This window comes from Microcaecilia unicolor, chromosome 6 (assembly GCF_901765095.1).
Source record: "Microcaecilia unicolor chromosome 6, aMicUni1.1, whole genome shotgun sequence".
Lineage (NCBI taxonomy): Eukaryota > Metazoa > Chordata > Amphibia > Gymnophiona > Siphonopidae > Microcaecilia > Microcaecilia unicolor.
Window position 1 is genome coordinate 286,579,141 of NC_044036.1, and position 22,442 is coordinate 286,601,582.

Sequence of the window (22,442 nt, forward strand, 5' to 3'; positions counted from 1 at the left end):
AAGATGCCGGTAGGGCAGGCCCGCCGTGCAGGGAGAGTCAACAGCCGTGAAAACTCACTGGACGAGGGGTCGGGAAGATTGTAGTAGCCAAGGTAAACGCCACTATGCGAGATCTTGCTTTCGATGTTGATGTAGGTGTGCAGCTGACTCTCAGTGCGGCCGGATGGATGATCCGGACACGGGCCCAAAGGAGAACAGTTAGTTGCTCCCGCTGCGAAGTCAGATTAATCCAAATGCAGAGCTGGGCTGAGCAGGGTTGTACGAGGGACCACAAAAGTGAGACCAATCTAGATCAATGTCAGATATCGGTAATTAACGTCGACGGTAGCGAGAGCTGACGGGTCCAGCGTCCGTTAGTTGGCAGCCATTTTTTTGGCAAGTGCAAAGTGATGCATGTGGGAAAGAGGAACCCGAATTATAGCTACGTCATGCAAGGTTCCACATTAGGAGTCACGGACCAAGAAAGGGATCTAGTTGTCGTCGTTGATGATACGTTGAAACCGTCTGCTCAGTGTGCTGCTGTGGCTAAGAAAGCAAATAGAATGTTAGGTATTATTAGGAAAGGAATGGAAAACAAAAATGAGTATGTTATAATGCCTTTGTATCGCTCCATGGTGTGACCGCACATCGAATATTGTGTTCAATTCTGGTCGCCGCATCTCAAAAAATATATAGTGGAATTAGAAAAGGTGCAGACAAGGGCGACGAAAATGATAAAGGGGATGGGACGACTTTCCTATGAGGAAAGGCTAAAGCATCTAGGGCTCTTCAGCTTGGAGAAAAGGCGGCTGAGGGGAGATATGATAGAGGTCTATAAAATAATGAGTGGAGTTGAACAGGTAGATGTGAAGCGTCTGTTCACGCTTTCCAAAAATACTAGGACTAGGGGGCATGCGATGAAGCTACAATGTAGTAAATTTAAAGCAAATCTGAGAAACGTTTTCTTCACTCAACGTGTAATTAAACTCTGGAATTCGTTGCCAGAGAATGTGGTTAGCTTAGCGGAGTTTTAAAAAGGTTTGGACAGCTTCCTAAAGGAAAAGTCCATAGACCGTTATTGAATGGACTTGGGGAAAATCCACTATTTCTGGGATAAGCAGTATAAAATGTTTTGTACTTTTTTGGGATCTTGCCAGGTATATTGTGACCTGGATTGGCCACTGTTGGAAACAGGATGTTGGGCTTGATGGACCTTTGGTCTTTCCCAGTATGGCAATACTTATGCACTTATGAGGTAAGAAAGCATACTCCCAGGTATTCCAACTTCTGCGATGGTTTGATATGGCTCTTCACATAGTTGATCACCCAGCCAGTTTCTCCAAAACCTGCACAACCCGGGCCACCTGAATGGCCTCCGCTGAGTCAGCTTGAATTAACCAGTCATCCAGGTAAGGTTACACCCCTCCCCTCCTCGCAGAGAAAAGGGGCAACCACTACCATGACCTTAGAAAAGGTCCAAGAAGTCATAGCCAGATCAAGAGGCAGGGCTTGAAACTGAAAGTGCCTGGCCATTATGCAGAACCACAGATACCACCAGGCTGGTAAGGTAACAAGATGGGACAAAAACTTTGGTACTCCAGAGGTATGGTTCTTAAACATGAGGAGTAGTAATTTAAACTGGACACAGGCAGCAGTGAGCCACTTTAAGAAGGGGGGGGGGGGGGTAACATGATCATATGGTGGCCAGTGATCAACTTGATGGCAAGTGTTTTGAACAATTTGAAGTCATTGTAAGTCTTTTGATTTAATTCCACGGTAAAGGGCATTACAGTAGTCAAGCTGTGTGATGACTAATGAATGGTTTAAGAATATTTAAAGCAGACCAGTCTAGAAAGGATCGCACAGAATGGATCACATGGAGCTTAAAAGAACGAACGTTTAACTACAGAGGAAATTTGAGATGCAAAGGTGAGAGAGTCGACCAGGAACTTCCCTTTTGTGGACACTTTCCCTCACCAGGAGCTGTGCAGCCTGAATCCAAAATGGATCTCATAAAGTCAGTTAATAGAGCCCAATAAATAAAACCCACATATCTGGTGTTTTGGCTTGAGCCCAGGGACTGCTTTGCTCCTCGCTGGCTGATCTGGGGGATTACAGAAGCTAAGCACTGTTATCCCTGAAGGTCCACCCTATATTTGGATGCTCATAGCTGCCAGTTTGGCTTGCCCAAACTGCTGTGCAAGAGCTGTAGTGGTGTGCTGGCTCTGTCACCCTCACCCCACACTCACATGAGGCCAACTTGGCAGGCGGGAGGACCCTCTCCAGGTGCGGCTCAGAGCTACAGACCCTACCTTGTCCTGGCTCTAGAGTAAAATGGGAGAGACTAGCTTTCACTTTCATTTTGCTTTATTGTTTTTTTTTTTTCCCCAAAAAACTTTATGCAGCTGAAAACAAACTGCTACAGCCATCTCCCCTGACTATGATTTTTTTTTTTTGGTTTGGTGAGGCTGTGGAAGTAGGAGAGGGATGAAGGAGAAAGCGGAAGTAGAGATCCTACCTCAATGGTGTTGGAAGGGTCGCTCAGGGCCTGTGTCAGAGACTCTAGGACCCTGGCCACAAGTGGGGACCCTGAGAAAAAGGAGGGTTCAAATCACCCCAAGCTTTATCAGAGAATGGTCCTCCCTGGACAAAATCCTGGGAGACAATGAGGCCCCAGGAATCAATCAGCGCGGCACTAGCTTTAGCCTTGTGATGGGAATCAGGCTGGAACAAAAACAACAACAAAAAAACAACTGTACCATCTGCCGGAGGTAAAGAAATATTGATTAGCTTCAGGCTGCAACTGCTAGTGCACTAGTGATGTCGCTGGAATTTGTCTGTTCTTTCTCTAACTCCCAAGGCCCCACTATCCTTCTCTTCTTCAGGTGGATGTACGTGTCGCAAAATGGACCTGATTATTGCTCAAAACTAGTCCTACTTACACAAACAAACCCTGCTATGCTGTGCTGAAAGTGATTGCTTGCAGGCATACAACGGGTCATAACTTTAGTTTCATTTTAAGTCCTTGACATTCATTATGATTAGAGTGAAGTGTACGACTCTCTTACTAAATTAGCACTAGTATAGCCATCAGTGTACCTTCCTTTGTCCGGGGGTCCACTAGAGGAGATAATTAAGGATGACCAGCAGAAGTTTGGGTAAGGACAGTCCCCCTTACCTTGTGTAAAGTATCCATGAAATACGTAAGCTGCACTGCTGAAATCAAGACACAAGCCTGAAAAAAACTAAATTCTGTATCCTATATAATTTATTTTTCATCATAAGTAATAAGTTGAAAACAATAAAATGAAAGCCAAAGCAATGCTGGTCAGATCATTAGCTTCACAGACAATTCAGTCTTCATCATGACAAAATAACCAGGAGAAGACTGTTTACTTGCAGTGTTCTGTATCTCTGATTTAATTTTAATGACCAAGTACCCTGCTGATCAAGGTCACCCTTCTGGCATCTGCATTTTATGCATGTTAATAGCACAGTGGGGTTTTTTTTTGTTTTTTTTTACATTTCAGGACCTGCCTTCAATGGACACTTGGAATTTCAGAGTGGTCCGACTCATTTTCTTGCGATAATCTTCTTCAAACAGCTCATTCTGCCTCACTGTAAAGAGATTTTTCCAGTCTCCAACTTGTCCTTAAAAAGATGAAGTGAAATATGATTTTGCTAAGATCATGCATTTAATTTCAACTTTACAAAATAACTGTGTATCCTTTCCGATGCTATTTTCTAGGAAATAATCACGCTTATTTTTGAAAGAGAAGGACGCCCATCTTTCGACACAAATCAGGAGATGGGCATCCTTCTCACAAGGTCGTCCAAATTGGCATAATCGAAAGCCGATTTTTTGACACCCTCGACTGCTTTCCGTCGCGGGGACAACCAAAGTTCATGGGGGCGTGTCGGCAGGATAGCAAAGGCGGGACTGGGGCTTGATTAGGAGATGGTCGTCCTTGGCCGATAATAGAAAAAAGAAGGGCGTCCCCGACGAGCACTTGGCTGTCTTTACTTGGTCCATTTTTTTTCATGACTAAGCCTCTAAAAGGTGCCCGAACTGACCAGGTGACCACCGGAAGGAATCAGGGATCACCTCACCTTACTCCCCCAGTGGCACTAACTCCCTCCCACCATAAAAAACAATTTTAAAAATACTTTTTGCCAGCCTCTATGCCAGTCTCAAATGCCATACTCAGGTCCATCACAGCAGTATACACTTCCCCGGAGCAGTTATAGTGGGTGCAATGTACTTCAGGCAGGCGGACCTGGGGGGGGGGGGGGGGTTGGGGGGCTCAGCACCCAAGGTAAGGGAGCTGTGCACCTGGGAGCAATTTCTGAAGTCCACTGTAGTGCCCCCTAGGGTGCCCGGTTGGCATCCTGGTATGTGAGGGGGTCCAGTGCACTACAAATGCTGGCTCCTCCCACGACCAAAGGGCTTAGATTTGGAAGTTTTTGAGATAGATGTCTTTGGTTTCCATTATCACCAAAAACTGAGGACGACCATCTGAAAAACGACCTAAGGACGATCATCTCTAAGGTCGACCTAAATGTCAAGATTTGGGTGTCCCCGACCGTATTATCGAAACGAAAGATGGACATCCATCTTGTTTCGATAATACACGTTGCCCCGCCCCTTCACGGCACCGTCCTTAGAGAGGGGCGCCCTTAGAGATGGTCATCCCCGTTCGAAAATGCCCCTCTATGTCTCCAAATGGGTTAGTTTTTTGCAAATACCATGACAGTAATGAAACACCCTGGGGCTTAGGAGTGAATGTGGAGCTTTAGAGAGAGTCTCTTCCTGTATCAGCCACAAACCCTGAATGGAAGGGAGAGAAGTTGAGGGCAGTGCTCCTGTACCTTTCCTCATGAAAGTGTGCTGTGACTGGTCCATCATTTCCTTTGGGAAGGTGGAGTAGTTGGCCATGATGTTATTTTTCATCTGGCTGAAAGAGGTATAGTGAGCAATTTTCTCCACAATGGCATCAGGTAGCTCCTTCCCCAGGAACCACATGACCTTCTGAATCTCTGAGATAGAATTCTAGAAATATCAAATTACAGGGAAAGGAGTTTCAGCCGGTTTACTTTGTACTTCTCACATAGGTAAATTCTGAAGGAAATTCTATCCAATGAAGTTTGATTAACAGGAGATTGTGTGATGTCACAAAGCTGAAGCCATTCCACCGAAGGAGGTTTTAATTCTCCCCAATGCAGCTGCCGCCATCTTGGTACACTCAAACCAATGTAATTGATAGGGTGACAAGCTCCGCCTACTGGTTTCAGGCCAGATAATGGGCCAAGCACAGTCCGGCCGTCCCCTGTTAATCAAACCTCTTTGGTTCCAGCGCAATTTAAGTCTTTATATGAGGGCTAAGTGTTGAACATGCACAGAATTATAGAGACCCAAATTGTAATTCATCCTGCATCAGTTGATGTGAAATCCCAAGGAAATTTATTTATTTATTTATTTATTTATTTATTTATTTATTTATTTATTTATGATATGTATACCCCACATTTTCCCGTACAATTTAGAGTTCAATGTGGCTAACAAGCTAAAAGAAGTCATTACAAAATATGAAAGTAATTTAAATTAATTAAAAGTGTGCTCAAACTTTTTTGCTGTTTGGCACAGGGGTCCTTTCTCGCTATATATTACTAACTTGGCAGCTACTACAAAAAAAAAAGCAAACAGCAAGTCAAATATAAATTTGTTGCATCAAAGTGGTAGCATATTGCTGGTGTGGAGTTTGTGCTCAGCTGCATTCTGGAACAATGTCAAGCTTCAAGGACTACAGCCTGCTCTGATTTCCAGCATTGTATCCATGAATGTTCACAAGACCTGTAAGTGTACACTGGGCTGCAGGCTGTGTTTAATTAAAACCCTTTAGTGTCCAATGTTCCCTTAATAAGCCATATGGGAACAGATTGATGGGAAAATTGGATACTAAAGGGTAATTTATTATGTTTGTTATCCTGAAACCTGGGCATGGCCTCATTTCTTCACTGTTCTCTCTTCACTGAACATTGCATAAAGGAAGACTTATGCTTTGTTTTGGTTTTATAGAACAAAGAGATGGTATTTAATTTCTTTGCAGCTATTTCTCTTACACAAGATGTTACTTAAGTGTGCACTGCAGTGCACAGTCCTTTGCCATCCCTTCTCAACCCAGTGACTAACAACTTTAATTTGAGCTTGTTCTTGCTGTAGAGTATTTTGTTTCTCTTGTGATATCACTTAAATGAGTAACTAGCAAACTGGCCCTCTGCCCCTTGACCTGACCACCTACCTGCTTCATATCTTCATAAAACAAATACAGCATATTATGTTTGTCTTTTTCTTCCCAAAATCCTTTGACGTGATCATACCAGGAGCCCCAGCCAACTAAGGAGAAGAGCAGAAACAAAGCTTAATGTTATTGCCCAATGATTACAATGATTGTGGCTACAGTAGCCTGGACAATGGTGGACAGAATTTACTATGTTAGGTACACTGTCCCATGGTTCTCTCTATCAGCGTAATGGTTACATTAATGTACTAATAACAGCAGATTTAAAAAAATAAATTCACCAGTTGTCTCCTCTCCAAATTTCTACCATTTTTGATAATGTATATGTAAAATTCAATGCTTAAAACAATCACCAGCTTCCCCCCACCCCCAAATCATGTCATTTAATTCTTCACCCATTTTCCCAACCCTGCTCCTCATATCGATTCAGATCATATTTAAATATGTTACAGTGTTGGGTCTCCACCACCCTGCTGGTATGCCATATCAGGAATTTTCACTCTCCACATTGGTTCTGAGAAGTCCAATCCATAAGCCAGAAGTTAAGCATATTATGAATTCCTGGGCAGATGCATTTCAGCTGAAACTCAATGCTGAGAAAACCCAGTGCCTGGTACTCACCTCGCAATACAATAAGAATAAATTTACCACCATCAACACACCTAAACTAAATCTACCAGTTTCGGACACCCTGAAAATCCTCGGAGTCACCATTGATCGACATCTTACACTTGAGAACCATGCAAATAACATAACCAAAAAGATGCTTCATTCAATGTGGAAACTAAAAAGAGTTAGACCATTTTTTCCAAGGATTGTCTTCTGCAATCTGGTACAATCACTGGTACTCAGTCATCTGGATTATTGTAACTCACTCTACGCTGGCTGTAAAGAGCAAATACTCAAAAAACTCCAGACAGCTCAGAATACAGCAGCCAGACTAATATTCGGCACACCAAAATACGAAAGCGCGAAACCCCTACGAGAAAAACTACACTGGCTCCCACTAAAAGAACACATCACATTCAAACTTTGCACTTTAGTCCATAAAATCATCCATGGTAACGCCCCAGCCTACATGTCAGATCTAATAGAACTACCACCCAGGAACACAAAAACTTCTTCCCGCACACCCCTCATTCTTCATCCTCCCAAGTGTAAGGGTTTGAAATACAAATCAATGCATGCATCTACCTTTTCCTATATGAGCACGCAGCTCTGGAATGCGCTGCCACGTAACTTGAAAACGGTCTATGAACTGACCAATTTCCGTAAACTATTAAAAACTACTACTACTACTACTTAACATTTCTAGAGCGCTACTAGGGTTACGCAGCGCTGTACAAATTAACAAAGAAGGACGGTCCCTGCTCAAAGGAGCTTACAATCTAAAGGACGAAATGTCAAGTTGGGGCAGTCTAGATTTCCTGAGTAGAGGTGTAGTGGTTAGGTGCCAAAGGCGACACTGAAGAGGTGGGCTTTGAGCAATGATTTGAAGATGGGTAGGGAGGGGGCCTGGCATATGGGCTCAGGGAGTTTGTTCCAAGCATGGGGTGAGGTGAGGCAGAAAGGGCGGAGCCTGGAGTTGGCGATGGTGGAGAAGGGTACTGAAAGGAGGGATTTGTCTTGAGACTATTAAAAACCTATCTCTTCGACAAGATATATCACAAAGATCAACATGTGTAACTGTATAATCTTTTGAACTTTTAGTACTGTCTTATAATGTCTTTTGCTTTAACACCATCATGTAATTCACCACCATGTAACACAAACCCTCTGTAAACCTAATGTATATTCACTTCTATTTCCAGTACCCATGATGTATTGTAAACCACATTGAGCCTGCAAAGAGGTGGGATAATGTGGGATACAAATGCAATAAATAAATAAATAAGCTCCCACCCATGTCTTACCACTAAAGTTTGTAATAATCCAAACAGCCACCAAAATGAAGAAGGTTGTTAACTGAACATCTGGCCTCCCCAGCTTCTTCAATATTAGAATTATAACAAAGTGGTGACCAAACCACTTCTAGTGTGTGTTAATTCTAGTCCAATCTTTGAACTGCACCTCTATAATTAATGTAAATCTTTGCTCCATCTTATTCTATTTTCTTTTAAAACTTATGACTGATAATGAGACTCTCCACATGATGGCTGAGTCTGGTTCCTATTATAGTAGGGCTCCAACTCACCGTTTCCACTCATAAATCTCTGAAGATATTGGTCCCAAGACCCTGGCTCTGGGTGTATTTTGGCCATATGGTCAAAATAATAGTAGGATGTAGCTGCGTCTCTGGCATTCCTTGCCAGGTAGATCACCTAGGAGCAATGAACATTGGCAAGTCAGTGGAGTCTGTACATTCATGCCCTATCTTGCTCTTTTCCCAGGTAGTGCCATCTCTTGCGACATTTCGAAGGAAAGGGGAGTCAAACCAGCAAAACATAGTAAAATCTTAAATATTAATGATCAATCTACACAGGTTTCAAATCTGATTTGGAGGGCTTCATTTGTTAGATTTTTTAAAAGTTTTTGCTGTATTTTTATATATCCTTACTAGGACTCTCATATAATTTGAGCACTCATCAGATACTTCTTACCATAGATTTACAGAGATTATATAAATGTGTTTGTATACAAGTTATAGCATGCTGCAGTGCTAAGTGATATGTAGAAACTAATTAATCATTAAACATATATATAAACATGAAAATACTTGCATAAAATAAATCATTTTCCATTCCAACAGCTTATAAAAAAAACCTAGAAAGTGTCCTTCTTCCCCAAGTGTCAGTCCTTTTAAAGTTTCTACATCATTCTGAGAGATTCTGAGTTCATTTCTTTAAAACCCTGCCTTGAGGAAAAATTCATGGTATCCAGACAAAATGCTTTAGCAATGGCTTTTCATTGTCAGCTATAATGAGGACATAGGCCAGAGGAATGTAATTATGTTTGGACTGGGTCTTGCACAGATTATGTAGAATGGAGGACACCTGCATGCTGTTTTAACATTATGAATTGTTATACTTGAAATATAAGGGCTGATACTCCTCTCTCTTTGAATATAATAAATAATAATTGGGCTTAAACAAATTGATGTGACCAAGTAATTTCATTTTATTAGTTTTATCTTTTGTGCTATTCGAAGTTCTGTATGGCTTACAAAATAGCATAGATAAGAAATTATAACAGAAAAATTTTAAATGTATGGGAAAATCCTGAAAAGAATTTGCTTTGAGCTCTGTATAGAAGTGTTCTGATCAGTCCCTAATTACAAATTTTCATGCTCCTCTGTTTGTACCACTTGAATGTGAAACCTTCTTGGTTATGTGAAGGCTTCTTGTAAGGCTGATGCATTCATTGTGCTGTACATTATTTGTGTGCTTTTTTAAAAATTGTAATACAGCTAAGTAAATACTGAGGCAATGAGAAGTAAAGGGGTCCTTTTACTAAGACGTGGCAAAACATGGCCTGCGATAGTGTGGGCATGTGATTTTGGTGCACACCGGGCCATTTTTTACCGTGTCTGGGGAAAAGGGTGTTTTCTTTCAAAGGACCAGGAAAAGGGCCTGTGGTCAAATTGAAACCAGTACGCACCTATTTACAGCCTGAGCCCTTAATGCTACCCATTGATCTAGCAGTAAGTGTTCATGCGTTACATGCACTGTGACCGGTCGGCACATGCCAACTGCAGATTAACGCTGGAAACGCTGCACGTGGTAGGAAATAAAAAAATAATTTGTCCCAGCAGTATGGGTGTGCGCCAAATCCGAAATTGCTGCATGGGGGACCGCGCTAGCCTGGTGGTAGTCTAATTTTGGCGTGCACTGCATGCGCATAAAGCATACTGCGCCTTTGTTAGAGGGCCCCAAAGTGAGGTCACATGAGGTTGCAGTAGCAAACCTTGGACTGAAACCCAGTTTATTAGTCATTTGGCTGCTGCTTTTTCTCCTTGTTTATGAACTGGTTTTTCAGGTACCTTACCTACTGCATTTGGTGCTCTTTGCATTAAATCTCTGCTGATGTAGAGCTTGCTTCATATGTACAGTTACTCTGCACGCAGTCAGGTTCCAGATAAAATACTATGCAGTCTGCAAGCAGTAACACTATGAGGCAATAGTAATTATGTATGTTTCTTGGCGTACACAAATACTTGTCCGTTTCTCAAACATGGGTCCCTCCTTTTTTTAGGGGGGGGTGTGTTTTCTTACCTTGCAGTTATGCTCCCAGAATGATGGTGGAACTAAATGGTAAGGAAGATGGGTTTTTAAGTATCGAGGTGAAGGCATTGTATTCACTGTTTCTGCATCTGCAAGGTAAAGCAGGGAACTGCCTGTGACCAGTGTAGTACCTGAATGCAATCAGCACTGCCCCACTCTGCAAGAATATTCTAGAAATCAAAGTGGAACTACTCCAGAGTCTCAGCTTCTCTTTTCCAAGCTATCTGCAGGTTGGTTTATTACATTAAGGTCTGTCAATAGTAGTGTGGTGAGTTCACTTATTATGACAGAAACGTTTGTTTATATTTGAGTATAAAACGTAAAGTCACACACCAGACCTAGATTCAGATTGGGAGCCATATTTTTTCCATGAAATGTATGAAGACAGAAAAGATACTCAAGTACCAAGAACTGCAGTTGTAGATCACAAAAATATGATAAAGGTACAGAAATATTTCCGATTGTTTTTGGTCCCACATGCTTAAAAAGAATTTTCTAGTACACCTTGAAGGATGCTGTCTTTGGCATGGTGCAAGTACTATGTAAAACATTAGTAGTATATTTGAGAGACTGAGGAGCCCTTTTACTAAGCCGCATAAGGCTCTATGTGCACCCAATGCGCACCAAAATGGAGTTACCGCCCGGCTACTGTGTGGCTCTTATGGTAATTTCATTTTTGTCATGCATCTGATACGCGTGGCCAAAAAATAATTTTTATTTTTGGACGCGCGTATTGGACGCATGCCAAGTGGCATTTGGCACGCGTAGGTCATTACCGCTCGGTTACCGCGTGAGACTTTACTGCTAGGTCAATGGCTGACAGTAAGGTCGCAAAACCCAATATGGGCGCACGGCAATTTTGATTTTGCTGCACGTCCATTTTCAGCAAAAATGTAACAAAAGGGATTTTTTACAGGCATGCTGAAAAATGGGTCTGCGCGCACCCAATGTCACGGACTGTCACGGAGTCCGGAGTAGTGAGTCCTTGGGCCACTGCCAGTGACCGGCAGCAGCAGGTGAACCACCCAAACAGGAGGCGAGGCTGAACACAGGCTGGTTGGTACAAGCAGGACCGGAACTAGCAGGATGGGAACTTAAGCGGTAGATGAGCAGGGCTGGAATAAGCGGACTGGAACAACCGGATGCTGGAACGAACTTGGCTTGGCTGGAACCGGATTCTGGAACGGGGCTTGGCTGGAACCGGATTCAGGATTCTCAAACAGGATTCAGGATTGTCAAACAGACTTGGCTGGAACAGGATTCAGGATTCTCAAACAGAATTCAGTATTCTCAAACAGGCTTGGCTGGAACAGGATTCAGGATTCTCAAACAGAATTCAGGATTCTTAAACAGGCTTGGCTGGAATGGAAGCTGAAAGCAGACAGGGTTGGAACAAACAGTGGAGGAACTGAAGCTGAAGACAAACAGGGCAAACACAAGCAGGATTAGAACTGAAGCTGAAGGCTTGCAGGGCTGGAACAAGCAGGGTTGGAATAGAAGTTGAAGACTGGCAAGACAAGAACTAGCAGGGCTCGAACTGCAACAAACACACACACACACAGACGAAAACTCCTCTGAAGACCTCTGTTGCAAAGGCCAGCCTGAAAGTTCCCAGGTGCTTAATAAAGGCAATTACAGATGAGGTCACTAGTAAGAGTGAGGCTTGGTTGCAAGAGCACCAAAGCAAGTCTGGAATGCTGGAACATCAGAATAGGACTGGAATGAACTCTGGAACATGTTTGAGAAACAGGAAGAAGCCAGTCCACAGCAGCCATAGGGCCTGGTCACCAGGAGGCGAGGTGAGTGTAGGCATGGGATACAGTCACAACCGTGACACCCAAAACCTGCGCGTACAGTACCACAAGCCATTATCAGCGCACTTTAGTAAAAGACCCCTGAGATACTTCACAGACTCTGGCTTAGGAGTGAGTAATTACTATCGTGCTATGCACAAACTAATCCATTTGGACCCAGTGTCCCTGAAAATTAGTACTTTTGAATTTAAGATGAGGAGAGAAGATAAGAATGTGGAGTAATCAAATTCTTGTTTCCCTCCACCCCCCACACCACCCCCAACACTTTGTCAGGCAGTTCAAAAGGCTGAAAAATAAACTTCCCTCTAGGCTGAGTATGTTTTGTGTTTCTCAATGCTTAATTACCACTTATCTCTGAAATGTGCCAGCGACACAACAGAGCACATCACAATACGAAAAGTTTCCTTTAAATCTTTATTCTTATTCGGTCTGAGAATAAAACCAAACAATTCTGACCCTGGCTGCGTTTCACCCACATAAAGGCTGCATCAGGGACTAGGTAATACCAAGTGCTGCTGGATTGCTGTGTGAGGCTGCCACCTTTTAGGAGAGAGCTGTTTTGAACAGAGGTGCTGAGGTGATTGTTATATACCTCACAAGAAAAAAGATTTGAAGGAAACCTTTTGTATTGTGATCTGAACCTTTGTTTTGCTGGTTTGGATCTTGCAGCTCATCTGCCCTGTTGATTCCTTGAACATGTCAGCTGTGTGCAAGTGCAATGGATCTGTAGCTGACCTATTGGTTCTGTAGAGATGATAAGCCACACTGAGTAGCAGTCAGGTTTAATGTAAAGTACCTGGAGGCATGCACTGCATCAGCTCAATAAAGGGGATCCTCTCGTAGATAGGCGCATGCTGGCACTTCTCCAGGTCTCCATTATGCCTGATTAGCTCCACTATTTCTTGGATCCACGTGGTCCCTTTTAAAAAAGATATTTTAGTGTAACTGCCGTGGCCATCCACTCCAGAGCTTAATATTCATGAGGTTAGATAGTAAATAAAATACACTATATGATGAAATCTTTATTCAGTTCAAGCTAGAGACAGCAGGGGAATAGCCTAGCGCAGTTGTTCCCAAACCTGGCCCTGGAGGTACCCCAGCCAGTCAGGTTTTCCGTATATCCACAATGAGTATTCAACAGATAGATTTACATGCAGTGGAGCCAGTGCAAGTAGATCTCTCTCATGAATATTCATTGGGGGTAACCTGAAAACCTGACTGGCTGGGGTACCTCCAGGACCAGGTTTGGGAACCACTGGCCTAGTGGTTAGAGTACTGACCTGAAAATTAAGGAAACCGAGTTCAAATACTGCTGCTGCGCCTTCCGATCTTGGGCAAGTCACCACCTCCTGTGCAAATTTAGATTGCAAGCTCTCCAGGGACAAGGAACTACCTAGTACAACTCACCTTGTGCTACTACTGAAAAATGTGAGCTAAATGTCCGGGGGGTAGATGGTTTACAGGATATAAATCATGTTACCTCTACCAATGGATGCATCAGTGATAGTTACAGAGCACTCATGACAAGGACTAGAAGGGCTAGGACTGGTGCAGAGCTTCTCTCTGTAGGGAGAATGGTTGAAGGGACTGGTAGACACACAAAGCTACTTCCATTCATATAGAACATCATACCCAAGCCAGTAAGACTAAATACCAGTACAGCCTAGGAACTATTCATCTGATGCACTGAAATAGAGACTTCCATCCAGTGTCACCATCCCCACTGACTAGCTATTTCAGAAAAGTTAAATGATCTGACTCTTCTGATTTCAATTACCGTTACCCACCTTCAGCTTGGGACTGAGCTTTGGAGATCTCTGAGCTGAAATGGGAGAGGGGAAACAAGAGTTTGTGTTCTAACTGACAACATAAGCCCTAATTACTTATGTGGTGAGAGAACTGAGGATTCCTTTATGTGTGTCTTCAACTTACGTGGTTCTCAAAAGGCCTATAGTGATAGGCCAGAAAAAGAAAATCTTACCTGATTTTGGATAGGTAGCTATCAGAACATCTCCCGGTCTGGCTTGAAAATTTTGGATCTCCTGCCAGTTAGGGGCAATTATCTCAGACAGAGGCACCCCTTCCACCAGCTTTAGCTGAAATCGCATTGTCTCTGTTCACCTCAAATCAGAAAGAGAATCTGTTCAAACCTTCCCTGGGGTTTGCTTGTTTTATGAATTTTACTCATAACTCCCTTTTCTGATCCACCTTTGCCGTTGCCTCTTTTATTCACAGAATAATCTGACTTCATATAATGGAGGCTCCCATGCCTTCTTTGCTAACAACAGATCCTGCCATTAACCCTGTAATATTAGCTCTCTACATGTATCTGAAAGGCTTGAGAACTGTTTAGTTACAGAGATCACAACTACAAAAGGTGTAGGCAGTTAAAAAAAAAAAGGACCAGTGGCCTGCTCTATCAAATATACCAGTTTGTTAGGACAAGAGGTGGGAGATGTGCCACAAAAAATTTGGTATACACAGCAAGCATTTGCTTTCCTTAATAACCACCTGTGTCTGCAAGCTAGGAAGCGCAAACATCCTGAGCCAGATTCTTGAATTCCACATAAATGGTCCTTTATTTCTCTTCCTGACTGCCCTCAGTAGCAACTGGAAATGGTATAGGTCTGCTGTCTATAGGTTCTGTTTGCTACATAGTTTGAGAGTTGCATATTTGCAGGGTTTTGTATTGCTTCACAATATCTATCCGTAGACTGATTTTGTTTTTGTGTTACTGAGGTGACTCCAGAATTTGAATATATATTTGTTTTGTATGACAAGCGATACATCTGGGACTGGTATGTTACATACAGTTTTTTTTTAATATGGATTGAATTCTAGGCAAATTCACACTAAATTTACTTGTGAACAATGAAATATTTAGGAGTTTTTTTGTTCAGCTGTGAATTTTAGTGTTCAGTGAGTCGCGCACATGAATATTGTCAGAAAAAGGTTGAGAACCACTGGGCTATACCCTCTAATTAGAAGGTGCTGGAATGCTAGAAAAGACTTCTAGTGGCATGATAGAGGCTAAAACAGTAGCAAAATGAAAGCATTTTTGCAGGGCTGCTTGAACCACTTATGGGGCCCTGGGCAAACTTTGTGGTTTGGCCCCCTCATATTTTTTTTTACAGATTGAGCCTTCCTCAAAGTAATGCATTCAGTAAACACTGAATCACCTTCAAGGCACACTCATCTTAAAATTTTTACTTTGTCATGTCAGAAGTATCAATCTAAAGATGACAAACAGCTGGGATAAATAAGCCATGAAACACTAAAGGCCCTGTTTACTAAGGCGCACTAGCATTTTTAGCATGTGCTAAACTTTAGCGTACACTAAAAACACTAGCGTGCCTACGGCACAGCTTAGTAAACAGGGCCCTAAGTGTTTCTATTTACCCCTCTTATGCTTAGATGGAAAAGATGAAAGCAGATCAGTGATAGATATATGGACTTTTATTCATGCAATAGCAATCTCCTTACATCGCCCGACACTGGCCGTGTTTCGCCCAAAAAGGGCTGCCTCAGGGGCTTGTGGATTTAACTGGCAAACAAGTATGTAGGACGTGTTATAATGTCTTCGTTGAAAAAGCCAGCACAGAAAATATTGCAGAAATTAAATCCTGGTAGCTTGTAGAGTAACTGCAACAGTGAGAGGAGTTCACTCATGTTACTCTGCTAGCTACCAGGATTTCATTTCTGCAATATTTTCTGTGCTGGTTTTTTTCAACGAGGACATTATAACACGTCCTACATACTTGTTTGTCAATTACATCCACACGATAGCCCCTGAGGCAGCCCTTTTTGGGCGAAACACGGCCAGTGTCAGGCGTTGTAAGGAGATTGCTATTGCATGAATAAAAGTCCATATATCTATCACTGATCTGCTTTTATCTTTTCCATCTTGTAGTTTGTGAATTGATTGCCTTTCTGTTTTTTGGGACCCCCTCTTATGTTTATCCACTCCTACTCTGAGATAATATTTAACCATCTCTCTGACCTCATGTGCACCTTTCTTTAAATTAGTCACCTTATTTTCTAACTCCTCTTACTCTCTTACCTATCTTTGGGCCCTGTTTGCTAAGGTGCATTAGTGTTTTTAGTGGCTTAAACATAGCGCATGCGCTAACCATGTAGGCACCTATAGGGATATTGTATGCATGTACATGGTTAACGCGCATACATGGTTAAAGCATATTAAAAACATTAATGCGCCTATAACACTGCTTAGTAAACAAGGCCCTATATGTTCCATCTTTGTTTATACCCTACACTGTCAATTAAAATATTCTATTACATATTTTGTTGACTTATAAGTCGTATATTATGCCATGGTTTGTATTATTTGAATATTTTTACTGCTGTAATTGTCTATTGCTTATGTTTGATTTATTCTTACTATACACTGCCTTCAGTGAATTCCTTCAAAAAGGCGGTAAATAAATCGTAATAAATAAATTATGGAAGTTAATTTTGGAGCTTAAACAAGATGGGAGTAAGACTTGGTGTAAACCTTAGAGACCTAGTCCTGTAAACATACCTGCTGCATTCACTTAAATTCTCCCATTGTGCCCTGACAATATGCAGTGGTCTGTGCTTTGTCCATAGCTTGCCTTTGAACAGGAAGTACTGGGATTGAGGAGGAGGTGGGCTGCAGGAAGAGGCAGCACTACATGTTCTGGAGCTCTGTGGCCTGTGTTGCTGTCACACCTCTTACTGCTCCATATGGCATCATCAAATAAGCACAGCAGCACTGAAATGGGACAAGAATTGGCACCATGTGGCTACAGTAACCCTGCACTCTGACATCACTTTATGAGTGCCTCTTGTGAAAGCCCAAGTTTTGATAGGAGAGTCACCCAGGACCAGTGACAAATGAGAGCTGGTGACTTGGAAAAAGTTATACTTTTACATATTCAACCTCCCCCCATCTACCAGATTATCTGCTAGGTTATGATAGTTTATTACTGTATCAGATATTTAGGGATTCAAAATCCAACATTTAGTCAGAATCCTTCATCTCCAGAGGTAATGTATGTATCTCCATATGTTTCTGCACTTGTCAGCATTATTCTCCTTTTTTGCAAGTATCATTAATCTGTCTTCCTAAGATGGTACAAAATCTTTTGCCACCTTGATTCATCAGGTGCTGTTTTTTCTCCTAGGCTTATGAGTATACAGTTCAATGCCATCAAGTCAAACTTACAAATGTGTTTTCTTTGCATGGCCACCTTTAATTGGAGTGGAACTGGTAGACGTGAATCGTTTGTTTACTTTTTCCAAAAACACAAGGACTAGGGGGCATGCGATGAAGTTACAAAGTAGTAAATTTAATATGAATCGGAGAGAATGTTTTTCACTCAGTGTGTAATTAAACTCTGGAATTTGTTGCCAGAGAATGTGGTAAAGGTGGTTAGCTTAGCGGGGTTTAAAAAAGGTCTGGACAACTTCCTAAAGGAGAAGTCCATAGACCATTATTAAATTGACTTGGGAAAATCCACTGCTTATTTCTGGGATAAGCAGCATAAAATGTATTGAACTTTTTCGGGATCTTGCCAGGTATTTGTGACCTGGATTGGCCACTGTTGGAAACAGGATGCTGCGCTTGATGGACTTTGGTCTGTCCCAGTGTGGCAATACTTATGTACATATGTACTTTTAATTCTCAATAAAGATATCAGTTCATCAAGAAGAATGTCCAATACAGTCCTCAGGTTAATTTTCCTTACAATAGCATTCTAAAATGTTTGTATCTTTGGATATTATTAAACTGTGAGGCTAATCTGCACAAACATGCATGACTTAGTGTCTGTGTTGGCAAAATTTAGCTATTGGATGCAAAAGAACCCTCATGCCAGCAGTAGCAGCTCATAAGAAATTTAAAAAAGGGCCCCTTCATATAGCAGTAGTTCTTTAAAGGGACCACTGATCTAGATTTTGAGGGATGCCTCCCTCAACAGGGGTCACAACTTCCTGGTGGCTAGTGGTTCCTCCTGTCCCTTCTGGGGATATAAGCAAAGGAATATGCCCCTCCCTTCCAAGTATGCCTTCTTATTTTGGAAGACTGTTTTTTAGGGGTGTGTTACAAAGGTCAGGTGCTACCATTTTCCAAAATGGCGTCACGGGGCAGGCAGGAAGAAGTGGAGAATCAAAGGTGGGATAGTAATAGGAAATCTTTGTTTTGTTTTTAAGAAGGGGCAGGACTCTGGGACCCACCTTTCAACTCTGGGCCCTGAAATGGGGCTGAGGAGCTTAGGGTTTTATTTTTCACTAATAGCCTCAAGAGTTAGGCTAGGAGAACGAGTGGTCCTATGGTTCACCATGGAATCATGGCCCCTCCAATGGAGGGGACCAGCACCCTGACTCAGTCAGTGGCACCTTTTAAAAGACAGCCACCAAATGGAATCCAACCATGACCCCTAGAAAAAAATAATTACACCTCAGAGAATGTAGCTAGTTGCTTTATTTATCTATCATTCATGTGTGTATACATTAACATTAAAGCCTTTTATGCATACCAGTTTTTTACATTAATGATCTGCTTTGTGTGAATTTGCATCATAACAGTTCATTACTATATGATTTCTATAAACTTTTTTGTGAGGTGATGTTTGTGCAAAGGTTGACTAGAAAAAATGGTCTCTTTCACAAGATATTTTCATAGAAGCTACATAGGTCAATTTACAGGATCCCATATGAAGTTTCTTCCCATGATATCTATATTAAGAGTGAAAAGACACATGCTCGTTTTTACATATAGGATCCAATGTACTAAAGTGTGAAATTTTCCGCAAAAAGGGGTTTTGTGTGTTAAACAATATAAGTTGCCAACATCATCTGTATTTTTATGCTTAATATGTTAAGGTTAAAATCTCCCATCACCAACATTTCATAGTTTAAATTTGAGATTGCACAGCGCATCCCAGACCCGTGCATCACGCTTCTTGATTTCTTCACAATGCTACCATGTCTAAAAGAGTGATCTGCACTGACTGATAGTTTAGTATGAAATATATAACACTTACAGAACTATCACTCGTATATGACAGAGAAAAATGAAAAATCAACTTAAACTCAAGAATTAAAGAAGGGACAGACTATTATGGGGTCCTTTTACTAAGGTGTGCTGAAAAATGGCCTGCGGTAGTGTAGACGCATATTTTGGGCGCACGCAGAATCATTTTTCAGCACACCTGTAAAAAATGCCTTTAAAATTTTTTTTGCTGAAAATGGACGTGGCAAAATGAAAATTGCCGTGGGTCCATTTTACCTTACCACCAGCCTTTGATCTAGTGGTAAGGTCTCATGCGGTAACTGAGCGGTAATGGTCTATACGCATAAAATGCCGATTACCGCCCGGTTTTTGCCATGCACCAGAAAATAAAATTTCTTTTCTGGCGCGTGTAGCGGACCTGTGTCGAAAATGAAATTACCACAAAGGCCATGCAGTAGCCGGGCGGTAACTCAAAACTGACGGGTGTTGGACGTGCGTAGGTGCCTACACGGCTTAGTAAAATGGCCCCTATGTGTGATAAAAATGTTGTAAGCTTCTCTATACAGCTGTATTCCCTCACTTATTTTCTTTTCAATTTTCTGGTTAAAGAACCTGTAACGTGTGATTTTATGCAAATTTAGCTTATAATACAGAAGCCACTTAACTGTGACAAAAGACCTAAAGCACAGAATTCAAAGCACTATACAACAGGCATGACCAAAGACACAAATCCAGATGAAAACCAAAAAAAGGAGGGACTTGAGGAATTAAAAATATGCATCTACTAACCTATAAATGTATTCACTCTGCTGCTCCCCAGTATCTCTCCACACTCGTCCTTCCCTACACCCCTTCCTGTGCACTCCGCTCCATGGATAAATCCTTCTTATCTGTTCCCTTCTCCACTACTGCCAACTCCAGACTTCGCGCCTTCTGTCTCGCTGCACCCTACGCCTGGAATAAACTTCCTGAGCCCCTACGTCTTGCCCCATCCTTGGCCACCTTTAAATCTAGACTGAAAGCCCACCTCTTTAACATTGCTTTTGACTCGTAACCACTTGTAACCACTCGCCTCCACCTACCCTCCTCTCTTCCTTCCCGTTCACATTAATTGATTTGATTTGCTTACTTTATTTATTTTTTGTCTATTAGATTGTAAGCTCTTTGAGCAGGGACTGTCTTTCTTCTATGTTTGTGCAGTGCTGCATATGCCTTGTAGTGCTATAGAAATGCTAAATAGTAGTAGTAGTAGTAGTTAAAACATCACTAATAGGTATAATTATGGAAATTTTGGCTTACGTTCAGTTTATTTCTGTTCTAATTGTTCACTGCTTCAGTCTGGACAGCAACGTTCTGCACTGTCTCTGGTTGAGCCAACTAGTAACATCCCTGCTCATTTAGATCTGGCACTCCCTCCCTACTGGCTCCTCCTTTCCCCAGAGCTCAAAAATGCATGAACTTGTTTTTACTGAAAGGCTGCCAGATTTTTACTAACCTATGGTTTTGCCATCACCATTTTGTGCACAGCTGGACTATGTCAAGATTTACGTCTATACGCGCTTTGGAGTTCCCTCTGCCTGCACTGGGAGTATTCAGAACTATGTTTCTCACAAAGAACAGTCACAACAGTTATTTTCTGACCTTATGTAAAATCATGACCTGGTGTCATAGCCCTGCCCTTCTTTCTCCTTGTCAACTTAACTCCAGACTCTGCCAAACCTGGGCCTGACCCCACCACCCACAACTCAAACTCAGCTACAGAGGTGCCTAGTCAACAGATTGCTTGCATTATATCTCACCCCCACTGAGATGGTGCAGCCTACACAGAAGGCCTGAAGTGCTGGAGGGCAGATAGTACCCAGGACTCGGCATCCAACTCCCAAATGCTACAGCCTCACAGAGCCTGAGCTTGTGCACTAGAGATCCAGGCTCAAGCCCAGATACTGTGATTTATTTGTTCTTTTATTCATTGTATTTGATCATGTTACCTTTATTTGTCTACTGCTCTAATCAACCTTTGTATGGAGAAGAGATATAAAAGTTTAAACATAAACATGCCTTGTCACTCATGACATTTTAAGAATGTAAAATTTTTTTTTTTTTTTTTGGGGGGGGGCATTTCTTTTCAGTCAGTAAATTTCTTTAAGTGACTCAAAACTGTTAAATGAAGAGGTTCATCCAGGCAACTGTAGTAAGCTTATAACATAATAGGGCCTGATCAAAAGTAATCCAGAATTCCCATTGTTTCATTCAGTCACATAGGTTCGGACAGCAGACATATCCAAGCTGTACCTCTCCTGTAGCAACTCCCAGCCAGTCAGATTCTCACTCTCTGAAATCAATATGCGTGAAAGGACTCACTGTATGCCAATTATCTCATACTTCTTCATTATGGCTAGCCACAAGGAACAGAAAACAGGAGTGGCATCACCGAGGTGAGAGGTGAAAGCATGACTTAGTGCATGCTGCTCCCATCATGGGTGTATTATGCATATAGCAAAGTTATCTGAAGTGTTCTCTGAGGACAGCAAGATGAATATCCACACAGATAGTTGACATCATCTGATGGAGCTTGGCACAGCAAGTGGTTTTCAGCATTCTTCTGGAAGATTTTGGAAGCAGCCAACCACGCATGTATGCATCTTCACACCTGCTATTGTCACATGGGACGAGCTCAGTCTAGTACAATAGCCAATAGAATACAACTTCAAGGTGAGGTGGGTGGAACAATTTGACTATTTATCCTGCCGTCCTACTAAACATTTCTAGAGCGCTACTAGGGTTACGCAGCGCTATACAGTTTAACAAAGAAGGATAGTCCCTGCTCAAAGGAGTTTACAATCTAAAGGATGAAATGTCAAGTTGGGGCAGTCTAGATTTCCTGAATAGAGGTATAGTGGTTAGGTGCCGAAGGCAACATTGAAGAGGTGGGCTTTGAGCAAGGATTTGAAGATGGGCAGGGAGGGGGCCTGGCGTATGGGCTCAGGGAGTTTGTTCCAAGCATGGGGTGGGGTGGGGTGAGGCGAGGCAGAAAGGGCAGAGCCTGGAGGGTACCAAAAGGAGGGATTTGACTTGAGAGCGGAGGTTACAAGTAGGAACGTAAGGGGTGATGAGGGTAGAGAGATAAGGAGGGGCT

The 22,442-nt window shown here is 42.2% G+C and overlaps 1 protein-coding gene across 3 annotated transcripts; it reads right to left on the reverse strand.

Moving 5' to 3' along the window:
• Positions 1–3,225: 3,225 nt before the first annotated feature.
• Positions 3,226–20,692, reverse strand: LOC115473085 (sulfotransferase 1 family member D1-like). Of its 3 annotated transcripts, none has more exons than XM_030207726.1 (8): positions 20,606–20,692; positions 14,294–14,433; positions 13,109–13,231; positions 10,490–10,587; positions 8,473–8,599; positions 6,279–6,373; positions 4,849–5,029; positions 3,226–3,630 (listed from the first exon to the last, which is right to left on the reverse strand). In XM_030207726.1, exons 2-8 carry the CDS (start codon positions 14,418–14,420, stop codon positions 3,506–3,508), a joined length of 876 nt encoding a protein of 291 aa, XP_030063586.1. In that variant the 5' UTR covers positions 14,421–14,433; positions 20,606–20,692; the 3' UTR covers positions 3,226–3,505. The 3 variants fall into 3 exon arrangements, with proteins under 3 accessions (XP_030063586.1, XP_030063587.1, XP_030063589.1); XM_030207727.1 differs by lacking the exon at positions 20,606–20,692 and adding an exon at positions 16,853–17,012; XM_030207729.1 differs by lacking the exon at positions 13,109–13,231.
• Positions 20,693–22,442: the final 1,750 nt, after the last annotated feature.